This window comes from Chaetura pelagica, unplaced genomic scaffold (assembly GCF_000747805.2).
Source record: "Chaetura pelagica isolate M959 unplaced genomic scaffold, ChaPel_1.0 scaffold254, whole genome shotgun sequence".
In the NCBI taxonomy this organism is placed as follows: Eukaryota; Metazoa; Chordata; class Aves; order Apodiformes; family Apodidae; genus Chaetura; species Chaetura pelagica.
In genome coordinates, this window is record NW_009952963.1 from 301,712 (window position 1) to 312,527 (window position 10,816).

Sequence of the window (10,816 nt, forward strand, 5' to 3'; positions counted from 1 at the left end):
TGAAGCATCCAGCATCTTCTCCTCCATCACTGAAGCTCCCACACCTCCCCTGGACCAGGTGCCCCCCACCCATCTTATCTAAATGGGAACAGGAAGGGTGCAGCTGCATCTCCACAAGGGCTTCCTGTTGCCACCCCAGCACCCACCTGGACTCCCCAGGTCACTTTTAAATCCACTTTGACAGGAAATAAACCTCAGGAGAGTGTGTCCCCTGGGGATGGGTTGGGTGGGGAGGACCTGAGAAGTTCTGGAGGGGCCAAACACACACAGCCCTGCAGCCCAGCTGGGATGCTCTACCTCCAATGACACACCAGAAAGGAAGAAAAATCCCACCTACATCCCACCAACCTACAGAAAGAACCACAAAAACCCACCCCCAAAATGCCAGAGAATCATAGAACGTCACCTTGAAAGGGACCTCAAGGATCATTTGGTCCAACCTCAAAAATAGGTGGACACATCCCTTGCCACTGAGAGCACATTAGAAACTGACCCAGAAGAATAGAAAAGAGAAGCTAGGAAGGGATCCTTTTTTATGCTTCTTAGCTGCCCAGCTTTGGAAACCTGGCTGGAAACTTTCCCACAGCCCAGCATTCCCACCCATCCACCCCCACCTTCTGACACACAGGTAGGGCTCTTTTTGGTAGGTAGAATTGCATTTAATTAAAAATATATGGCAATTATATAGTGTGCACAGCTTGGAGAGAGAGAGAGAGAGAGAGAGAGGGAGGGAGAAAATAAAGGAGAAGAAGAAAAGAAATGTCAATAAATTCATGTCAATAAAAACCTTTAACCCCTTTTGGAGCAGCTGCTTCCTAAGCTCCTGCCACTTATTTGAACTCCCACCTTCAAATCAGTAATACCAGGAAACGATTCAAGAAATAGTAGCAGGAAATGTTGACACCTGAAAAACTCTGCAAGTAAAACACTTTTACTTACATACATTTGCTTTTGCTTCTCCCTTCTTGCCTCCCCAGCTCTTGTGATCATTTGAAATTCATTTCCTTCATCTCTCAGCCAACATACCCAGAGCAGGATCATTCTGGGGGGTTGTTGGGTTTTTTTTTTGGAGAGGAAAACAAAAAAAACCAACCAACCCACATGATAAAATGAAAGTCTGGGCTTGTAAACAAACGTCATCATCATTTTTATGAGCCAACTTTCCTTTTGCTGCCTTTATCCTCTTCCCCCCTCCCCTTTTCCATCCTTTTGGGATGTCCCTTCCTGGTAAAAATTCAGCAGGAAAACTGTGGGTGATGTCAGGTTTGAAAACCACCCCTGTGCTTTCAGCTGATGGACTGGGAAAGCCTGGGAGACGGGAAAGGAAAGAAGAGGGAGAGAATTCCCTGGAAGATGAGTTGATGGGGGGGTTGGTTCCTGCCAGGAGGTGATTGGAAGGGGCTGGAAAGGTGGAAACCAGGAGGGAAGTTCTCTGGTGGAGCAACACCTGGGTGAGGTAGGTCCCTTGCTTTGCTTCTTGGTGGCTTTGGGAAAAAAAAACACCTCTTCCTGTTGAAAAGCAACGAGGAGAAAACTAAGGAAGGAGGAACCAAAAGGGAATAACAAGAGAAATAAACCAACACCACCCCCAAAATCCTCCCCCTTGGGAAAAAGGGGAAGGTGCCTTTTCTTTTTCGGAGGAAACGGAAAGAAAAAATACATATATATATTATTATTTATTATATAACATTGTCAACATCAACACCACAAAAAAAAAAAACCAAAACAACGACAAAAAAAAAAATAACCCCCCCCAAAAAAAAGGTAACATCCGAGTTGGTTTTGTTCAAACACTTGGCCCCATGTTGAGAGAGGCAGCAGGAGCTTCGTGTCCCTTTGGAGAACAAAAAGAGCAGGAGGGAGGGGGACAAGGGCTGGCGGTGGCAGCAACACAAACTGGGTGGGGAACTGTGATTATTGGTGTCGTTGTGGGTTTGGGTTTTGTTTTTTTTCCCTTCAAAACAAAAGAAAAAGCAAAGAAAAGGGTCGGGGTGGGCAAGTCTGATCCCTTCAGCTGTGGTTTCAACCAAGGTCCGTCCCCCTCGAGTGCTGTGGGTGAAGATCCAGTTCAAGGAGCCTCCCAAAATCCTTTTATCATCAACAGGGTCTTTTTTTTTTTTTTCCCCTCATCTCTTCCCTTCCCCTTTTTTTTCCCCCCATTTTTTTTTGGTTGATTTTCTCTTTTTTTTTTTTTTTATTTCTTCCTTTTTTTTTGTTTTGTTTCCCCCCTCCCACCCCTTCTTTCCCACTTCACCCCCAAAACTGGTGCTTCTTCCCCCCTCCCCCCCGTTAGCTGTTCTCACTCCACTCTGGCACCATCCCCACTCCGTGGACTGGGTGGTACTGGTGGGGTGAAAGGGTTCGAGGCACTCCGTGGGAATAGAGGAACTCTGCAGGCTGCAAGCTGCTGGGAGGGGACTGGATGCCAGTTTGAGGTCCACACTGCCTGACGATGGGTTGGTGAGAGACAGAGCTTTGGTGCTGGAACATGCTGTGGGTGTCTCCAAGCTGGGGGGAGGTGTGGTTGGCCACGCTGCTGAGCCGGGGCATGAGCGGCCCTGAGGTGAAGTGGGCTGAGAAGTGTTGGTAGGGTAACCTGTCCATGGGTTGCATGGCAGACACTGTGCAACTGCTGTAGGAGGGCACGTTGGGCCACGTGTTGCAGCTGATGTCTTCTAGGCTGGGCACGGGGTCCGTGGGGGGAGCGGAGCTGGCGTACATGCAGGCTTGGCGTTGGGCTGATTCAGTCCTGTATGAGGTGTTCAGTCCCTGCTGCTGGGGGTAACTGGGCCTGTAGAAAGGGTCCTCTTCTGCTGGAGAAGTTTCCATGTAGGGCTTCTTGTAAGGATGCTCGGTGGTGGAACATTCCTCGTCTGGTGGGAGAGAAACAACTTCTGGTAGTGAACAGCAGCCCTCGGGTGAACGTCCCACCCCCTCCACAAGCTGTTTTGACAAGGACACGGGGGCACAGAGCTGGTCCAGACCCTGTGCTGTGAGGGTGGTGAGAGCCTGGCCCAGGTTGCCCAGGGAAGCTGTGGCTGCCCCATCCCTGGCAGTGTTGAAGGGCAGGTTGGATGGGGCTTGGAGCAGCCTGGGCTGGTGGGAGGTGTCCCTGCCCATGCAGGGGGTTGGACTAGATCATCTTTATGGTCTCTTCCAACCCAAACCAGTCTGGAATTCTACGAAATCCACATCCCCTTCCTTGGAAACCATCTGAAGCCAACCTGCTGAAACCAAGTCTTGCACTTGTTCCTATCTGCTGGACTGGGGATTAGCTAAGAACTCCAGGAGAAAAAACAAAGCTGGAAGGTGCTGGAGACACCCTGAGGCTTAACTTGCTTGGTGATACCCCCCAAGTTACCCCCAATACCACCAAACCCCTCATCTCCTCTCTGCTGCCTGCACCTTGACCAGAGGAGCAACATCTTCCCACTGGATACACCTCACCAGGCTCCCCACTCCCAGCTGAGAACCTCAGAACTGTTCACTAAAAATCCTTTGCAATTCCATATTGTGGCAACAAAAGAGACACAACCAGAACTCACACCACAAATCCCCCCCCACCCAGGAGAGCATCAGAGATGACACAGCAGAGACAAACAGATCTGGAGCTTCCCAGCCTCCAACTTCAGCACATGAATCCACTCAGGGCTGCGTGTGCTGGAGCCAAGGGCAACAGGACCAAAAAGAAAAGCCAATTTCCCAGCTAGAAACAACAAGGAGCAGTTTGCAGAGCCCTTTGTTTCCTGCAAACAGCCCGGGCCAAGGGAGAGAAGGAGATAAACAATTTAGGTGAAATCTCCAGGGTGAGACAAAAAGAAGGCATGAATGCCCAGCTTCTTTCTTCAGTGCAGGGTCATCAAATGAAATCCAGCCCTGCTGGAATGGGTGGCAGAGTTCCCAGGGACAAGAACTTCACCAAGAGATTTTTAAGGACAACGAGGCAAGGGAAGGGGAGCTCATTTTGACCCAGATTAACTTTGCAGCTGCCTCAAGAAAAAGATCCCTGGTGCAGGCAGGAGAACATCCCACTTGGTTTGAAGCCCCTCTTGGCTGCAGCCCTTTCACCAGGGGTCAAATTTGAAAGGACACTGCAAGGAATTGGGCCTTTTCCCAATTTTTCCCAACCCACGTTGTTTCCAAGCTGTGATTTTTGTTTCACCCCCCCAAATACAAAGAGAGCAAATACATAATTTGACAAAGAAGAGGAATAAAAGCATCTGTGTGTGTCCCCCACCCCCCCCCAGGAAGCACCTGCAATGGGGACGGTCTCCAAGAGTGGCCTTGCCTCACTTCAGAAGGTGCAGAAGTGCAGTGAAGGACCTTTTGGTTCTTGTAAACACACACAGGCACGTATCCTCCTTGCTATAAACAGCCACGGGTTTTCTCCTGGCACCTGCACCCACTCTGCTTGTAAAATAACCTCTTCCTCCCACTCAGGTGTCTGCCAGCTCCAGCAAGAACCACTGCCAGTCATCTTGGGCCAACAAGCCCAGGAAACAGCAGGTACCCATCATGGGGACCTTCCCCTTAGTGTCTTCTGGCTTTGTAACAGCAGCTGGAGACCCCCAGTCTCATTCCACCCTTGTTGCCACCCAACAGCAAAGCCCAGCTCCTCAGCCCCAGCAGTGCAGAGCCCTGAGAACCAAGTTCTTCTCTTCCACCTCTGCCTGTTCTTAAGTAGGGACAGAAATTAGGATGGGATGAGCAAGTGGTGCAATCACAGCCTTGAAATGGCTGAACCAATAAGCAGGGAGATGCAGAAGTACATCAGTCCCCTTCATCCTCCTCAGGTTCACTTCACCCCCCTGGCAGTGTTGAAGGGCAGGTTGGAAGTGGCTTGGAGCAGCCTGGGCTGGTGGGAGGTGTCCCTGCCCATGCAGGGGGTTGGGACTAGATGATCTTGAAGGTTTTTTCCAACCCAAACCAGTCTGGGATTTGATGATTTTATAAGGAGCAGTGGAGAGGATGTAGCTCCCTGAAAGACAAAAGCTGGGAGCAAAGGTCTCAGCTCCCTCCTGAGCACGGGTCTATCACAGGAGAGACACATGGAAGAACAGCCTGAGTTGGTTGGTTTTTTTACAGCCAGCCCAAAAGTTTTGGATCCCTAACCCACCAGTGAGTAATCAGAACACTAGGGTGGAAAAACAATGTCTTGTAAAACCAAGCATTGTTCTGCTAATAAAGTTTTCAGCATTAAACTCTGCTGGCATCAGGACTCATTGGCTTGGGGTTTGACTGTTTATTTTAATGATATTTTCATTTATTTATTCTTTTTTATTTTTTCTAAATCTACCACACAAACCAGTCAAACTCTGCTTTTTTCCTTTGTGTCAAAACTCTCCTGACTTTACAGCTTGAGGTTGCTGCTTTTTTATTTTTCAGCCAGCCCAGACATTCTGCTGCCTTCTCCAGCCCAGCCAAGCAGAGCTGGGTCCCCATTTGCTTCCAGAACTCATCACAGGTGAAGAGAAGAACCAAAACCAACCAGAATCTCAGTGGAAAGCCTAGAAGTGCCCCTGTCTTCTTCTGTAAGTTCTCATCATCCTTCTACTGGTCTCTCCAGAGCCAAGCTCACTGGTGTCCTGTATGGAAAGGGCACCACCACTTCAGATTTCATGATGTATGGGGACACCACAGCCATCTCCAAAGAGGACCCAGTGGTTGGTGAAGGGTCCTAGCCTGTCCTAGCACTTCTGCCTGTCCTATGGCCCCTCTTCATGTTGCTTTTCCCATCTATGTAGCCTCAAAGGGCTGGAGAGTGAAGACAACAGTCCATCTTCATCATCAGATAGGATGATGCAGACCAGAGGTCCTCAGCTTGTGCCAGATGATGAATTTACACTGGTCCCTAATCTGATCTGGCCTTGTCCCACCACTTCTCACAGAGGAGACCAGAGCCAGCACAGAGCACGTGAAGTGTCTGTGGAGCAGATCTGGGGGTGGGAAGGGGACATCTTGGAATAAGAGGATGGCAAAAGGAGGAAGAGTCCAACAGAGCTCTCACTCAGAGCTGCAGTTTAGAGCCATCCCCACCTGCCCCAGAGCCAGCACAGTGTGTCCCAAGGCCATAATCCTCTTCCTGAAGGTCCTCTCACCTCCTCAGCATCAGAGTAAGCAGGACGTGGGTGACAACTGCCTGGTCTGCTCTGGATTTGTTTCTTGATGTTGGCTCTCTGGTAGCACTTAATCATCCTCATTCTATTGCTACTGAGCCCTGGGAGGTGCTGGGCACCTTTGGGGGGTGCTGACCTTCCTGGGAGATGCTGACCTTCCCTGGGGGATGCTGACCTTCCTGGGGGATGCTGACCTTCCCTGGGGGATGCTGACCTTCCTGGGGGATGCTGACCTTCCTCCACCTTTGTTGCTATTCTTGGAAGCCACAGGTGACCATCAGCTCTTGTGCCCAGCCCCTTTGGTACTGAGCAAACCTCAAACATTGAGCAAAAGGATCTGCCAAGCAGGAGAAGCTGCCAGAGCTTAGGAGAAGCTGCTCCAAAGTGAATCCAAGGAAAACGGAGCCTGCAGGATGGGGTGGGAACTGGCTCCCTCACAAGGAATTTGATGATCTATCTCATGAAGGAGCTCGAGCAAGAGCAGCAGCAGTTCCAAGATTTCCGGTATTTACTACATCCAGCTGGGTTGTAAATACCACACAAATGGCTTTTTAAATGGAATTTTCCCAATTCCAAGATTAGGGCCCTCCAGAATGAAATGCAAACATGTAAGATCTCTGAACTTCACCTCTTCCCCTGCTGGAAAGCTCCTTTCCAACTCCTGACAATCAGTTCCCTGGGACAGAAGACAATGAAGAAGGAGACCCGACTGGTTTTAAAGCTCACCCTCCATTCCAGGACATTTCAGTAGGTTCATCCTGACTTTGTGAGGGACACACAATGGGTGATTGTCACCCAGACTGTTGTTTCATCCAGTGTGGTGTCTAGGATGGATCTAGCACCAGCCTGAATGGCCACCACCAGTGCACAAGGCTGACACAGGGGCTGGCCAAGAAGGAAAAAGATGGATTCAGCCAAAATGAACATCCCTCAAGGGCAAAGAAGACCTCTATCCTGAGACACGGCACCCAAGACACGCTGGGTATTTCAGCAATCCCATGGTTTGCAGTAGATTTGTGCTGCATTGCAGGAGAAGGTGCCTTGTGGGGCAGAGAGAACCCAACAGCAAGAGCTGGAACCTCTTCCAGAGGCAGGGAGGTGCCAGCACTGCCTGCAGAGGCCCAGGAGGCTCCTGGGGGGAGAGGGAGATGCTCACATGAAGCTGCTGAAGCTACAAGGACCATGGCTGCCCAGCAAAAGCTGGGTGCACACCACCCCACTAAATATCTCCCCACCATGAACACAGGTTCTCCTTCACCCAGCAGCCACCTTAGAGTGGGCTCCACTGCATCTACCCAAGCTGCAAACACCTCTGGCTGCTCAAGGCTTGGCTAACTCACTGCATCTCCTAACCTCAGCAGGATGAGCAGCATGGCCTCCAAGAAGACATCCCATACTGGACTTTTCTTCTTGAGGGAAAGAAAAAACTGGGTGGAATAAGGGAGAAATCAGTGAAAAGGTCCATCCACATCCTTGTGGAGAAGGGGGAAGGCACTGCTGTGTCTCCACCCACCTCAACAGAGCAGGAAGGAGATGAAGGACACATTCTTCTCCGTGAGCAAGGTCATGTCCAAGCTGAAGGACAAGCTCTAGTCAGAGCCAGTGGATTCTGCCACATCCCTCTTGGTCCTCAGAGTGCCAAGATGACAACTTGTGTAACCTCCCCAGGGAGAGAGGCTGTTCCAGTTGCCTCCTGTTCAGCATCACAAGCATCCCAACCATCTGCCAAGTGGTTGAGATTGTGTAAGGGCTGGGAGGGAGCAGAGGTTCAGTGAGATGGCTTTTCAGTTCCCAGGAAGTCTGAGGGAGAGGATAACACCAGGGAAAACAAGCCCCAGTGCCCTAACTGGGACTTGGGGCTAAAATGAAAGCCAGAAAGCAAGTTGCCTGCTGGGAAAGCCCTCTTGGGCTTCTCCAAACACAACAATGAGAGAGGGAGAGGTGGAAAACAACCAGAAAAAAAAGGCAATGTTCTAACTGGTATTTGTTGCAACCTAAAAATCCACCTGAAGAACTGAAGCTCCTCGTTGGTAGGAGACAGGATGGGAGTGAATCTATCCTCTCAAGGTCAGGCTCTTTGGTAGAGGCCACCAGCAACCTCAGTGTGGAGCTGGAGTTCAAGGCAGGATGATTCTCACCTTGAGGATTGTTGCTCCCCAGCCTTCAGCATGTGCAGAAGGTGCTGGGAGTAGCAGCCCCACTGCACCACCCTGGGGTCATTCCCCACGGTGCCACCCCACACTCCCACCCACACACCAGGAACTGTCAGATTTGGAGCTCTGGGATGTGTCCTCCCCTCATCCAGAAGAAGATCAGCTCCCTGGAAGAGAGGAGCCTTCAGAGATAAGATCCCCTCACAGCCCCACTGCTCTCCCCTAATGTAGCTCCATATCAGATCTCCAGGGTGAATCCATCTTGACCTGCCAGCTAAGAACAACACTGCCAACCACTGAGCCAAAGCTTTGCCTGAGGTCACCAAGGAAGGAGAAGTTGACCACGGTGCCTTCACGTTGCTCCAACCCAGACCCATTCACAACCCAGCTTAAACCAAGACTTGACCTCCTGATTAAACAGAGACATCAGGAGATGTCAAAGCTGGAAGGAGCCATATCTGAGAGGTTATCCTGGAAAGCAGGGGTGACATTTGCTGCAGAAGATACAGCCACCAGCTGGTCTCAAAACCCAGTTGAATTGCCCTCTGCCCCTGCCAGCACTTATCCAGCTTTTTTGGGGAAGGAAATAATCAGCTGGAGATAAATCCTAAACTGGCTGAGGATGAGTCAATGTTTGGGCAGATGATGGTCCAACAAAATCCAGAACCCTTCCAGCCCAGGGAGCAGACAGAGATGCTGCAGGAGTGACCACACTCTCCTTCTTTGGAGATGCTAAGGCTTGGCCAGAGTCCTGCAGGAAAGCAGGAGAGCAAGGGAGGAAAGCTTAATGTTTCACTTAGAAATGAGAGGCTGGGAAAGGAGGGAAAAAGAGGAGCATCACAGGTCAGGTGGTTTTCCTAAGTTTAAGGAAGATCCTCGTTAGAAGAAAGTGCCACATTCAGTCTGAGAGGAAACCTTGGGTCACATTCTGATGGAGCTGAACAGAACTGTTCAGCTCTAGTGACTTCATCTTTCACTTTTTCTCCTTTTTTTCCCCCCCCTTTTTTTAAAATCCATTTCACTTTGCAAAGAGCTCCTTGGCAGCTGCTCTTGGCTCTCTGGTTCCCATTAACTTGGTGTTTCTTTTCTTGAAGCCCTGGTGGCTGTTTTCGATTTACTGGAGGCGTGGGGAGGGGTTTGGGGAGGGGGGGTTGGTGTGGAAAAGGCACAGGGAGGAAAAGCAAGAAGCTCAAGCTCCTGAGACCTCCAGCTCCAGGGAAGAAGGTGGTGGTATCAGGCAGGACATTGTTTCTCTTTGATGAAAGGTTTGGCGGCTTTGATAAAAGGCCCTTAACTGCTTGTGCCACTCAAGGCATTGAGGAGATAATGAGGGGCCATCAGCCCCACAGACAAGGACTGGCTTGATCTGTCCCCTGCGAGGGCCAAGAAGGCCAAAAAGGGGCTGGGGAGCTTATTCCAGAGCAGATAGTCGTCTCTTTTGTGACAATAAGAGGAAGTGAGATAATTGGGGGCTTGAGGGAAACCACCCATGGAGACACCACTTAGCGGGCATCCCAAAACTGGAAGGAAACCTCTGTTGATTCCTTATCACCTTTCCCAAGGGGGAAGAGAATGATGAATTGCCCTGGGGTGGGGAGGGGGTGGGGGAATGTGCTTAGGCCAAAGGGGTTGGTTGCTTTTTTGGGCCAGCTTGGTTTGGGTTAGTTTTTGCCAAGGGGAAGAGGAGTGGTGACAGCTCAGCTCCCAGGGCAGAGGAGCACCCAGGAGGGATCACAGGCTGAGGGACACAAGAGCAAATGAGACCTTTCCAGTGCCAAAAGTGGGGGTTTTGCAGCAGCCCAGATGTGACCCAAAGCCCCAAGTCCAGCACAGGGTTAAGCAAGGGCCACACAACCCATCTCTGACCTTAAGGGACACTCCAGGAGGCCTCTGCAGCTCCTTATTCCCCACCTTACAGCTCCAGTCTAGCAGCACCATCCCAAATCACAGCTTCGATTGACTCTGATAGCACGAGGGTCTCCTGGTCAGCTGGAAGGGGCAGAAAATGATGCCCCTGATCTCCCTTGTCTGGCTTCATCTCACACCAGGAAAATGGAAGATCCATCAACACGTTTCATTTTGCTTATCTACCTGTACCTCACACACCTGCTCTTACAACATCCAAGGGCTTCACCAAGGATGGGAGAGATCATTTCCAGCTGTCCTCCTGCCCCATCTGCCAGCCCTTCCCAGCAGCTGCTCCCTGAGACCTTGTGTCTACACTGCACATCCCAGTGCCCTGGGGTTATGTTACTAAAAATAAGGACCATGCAGGGAAGCAGGAAGGGATCTGCTGTGGGGACAGCAGGCTGGAGGAATTATTGGTACATTCAGATGTCACGTCACGTGCTGGTTCCTGGTACATTTCCTGGGCAATGAAGAACAAATCCTGAGGAAGGGGGGCAGGGACAGGCAGTAACCACCTCCTGCTCACCCCTTGGGGTTGCATTCAGCCCTGGAAATTCCCTGTTTTCTTCTGAGTGTCTGGAATGGAGCTGATCTGAGGTTTTCCCTCCGTGAGTCCTGCAAGTGTTCCTGCACCTCGGC

The 10,816-nt window shown here is 50.6% G+C and overlaps 1 protein-coding gene across 1 annotated transcript in view; it reads right to left on the reverse strand.

The window, feature by feature from the left end:
- Positions 1 to 2,289: 2,289 nt before the first annotated feature.
- TBX5 (T-box 5) overlaps positions 2,290 to 10,816 on the reverse strand; it is a 39,649-nt gene continuing 31,122 nt past the window's right edge. Inside the window, exon 7 of the mRNA XM_009995672.1 lies at positions 2,290 to 2,873. Coding sequence (XP_009993974.1) covers positions 2,290 to 2,873 — 584 coding nt within the window. The remainder of the gene's footprint in view (positions 2,874 to 10,816) is intronic.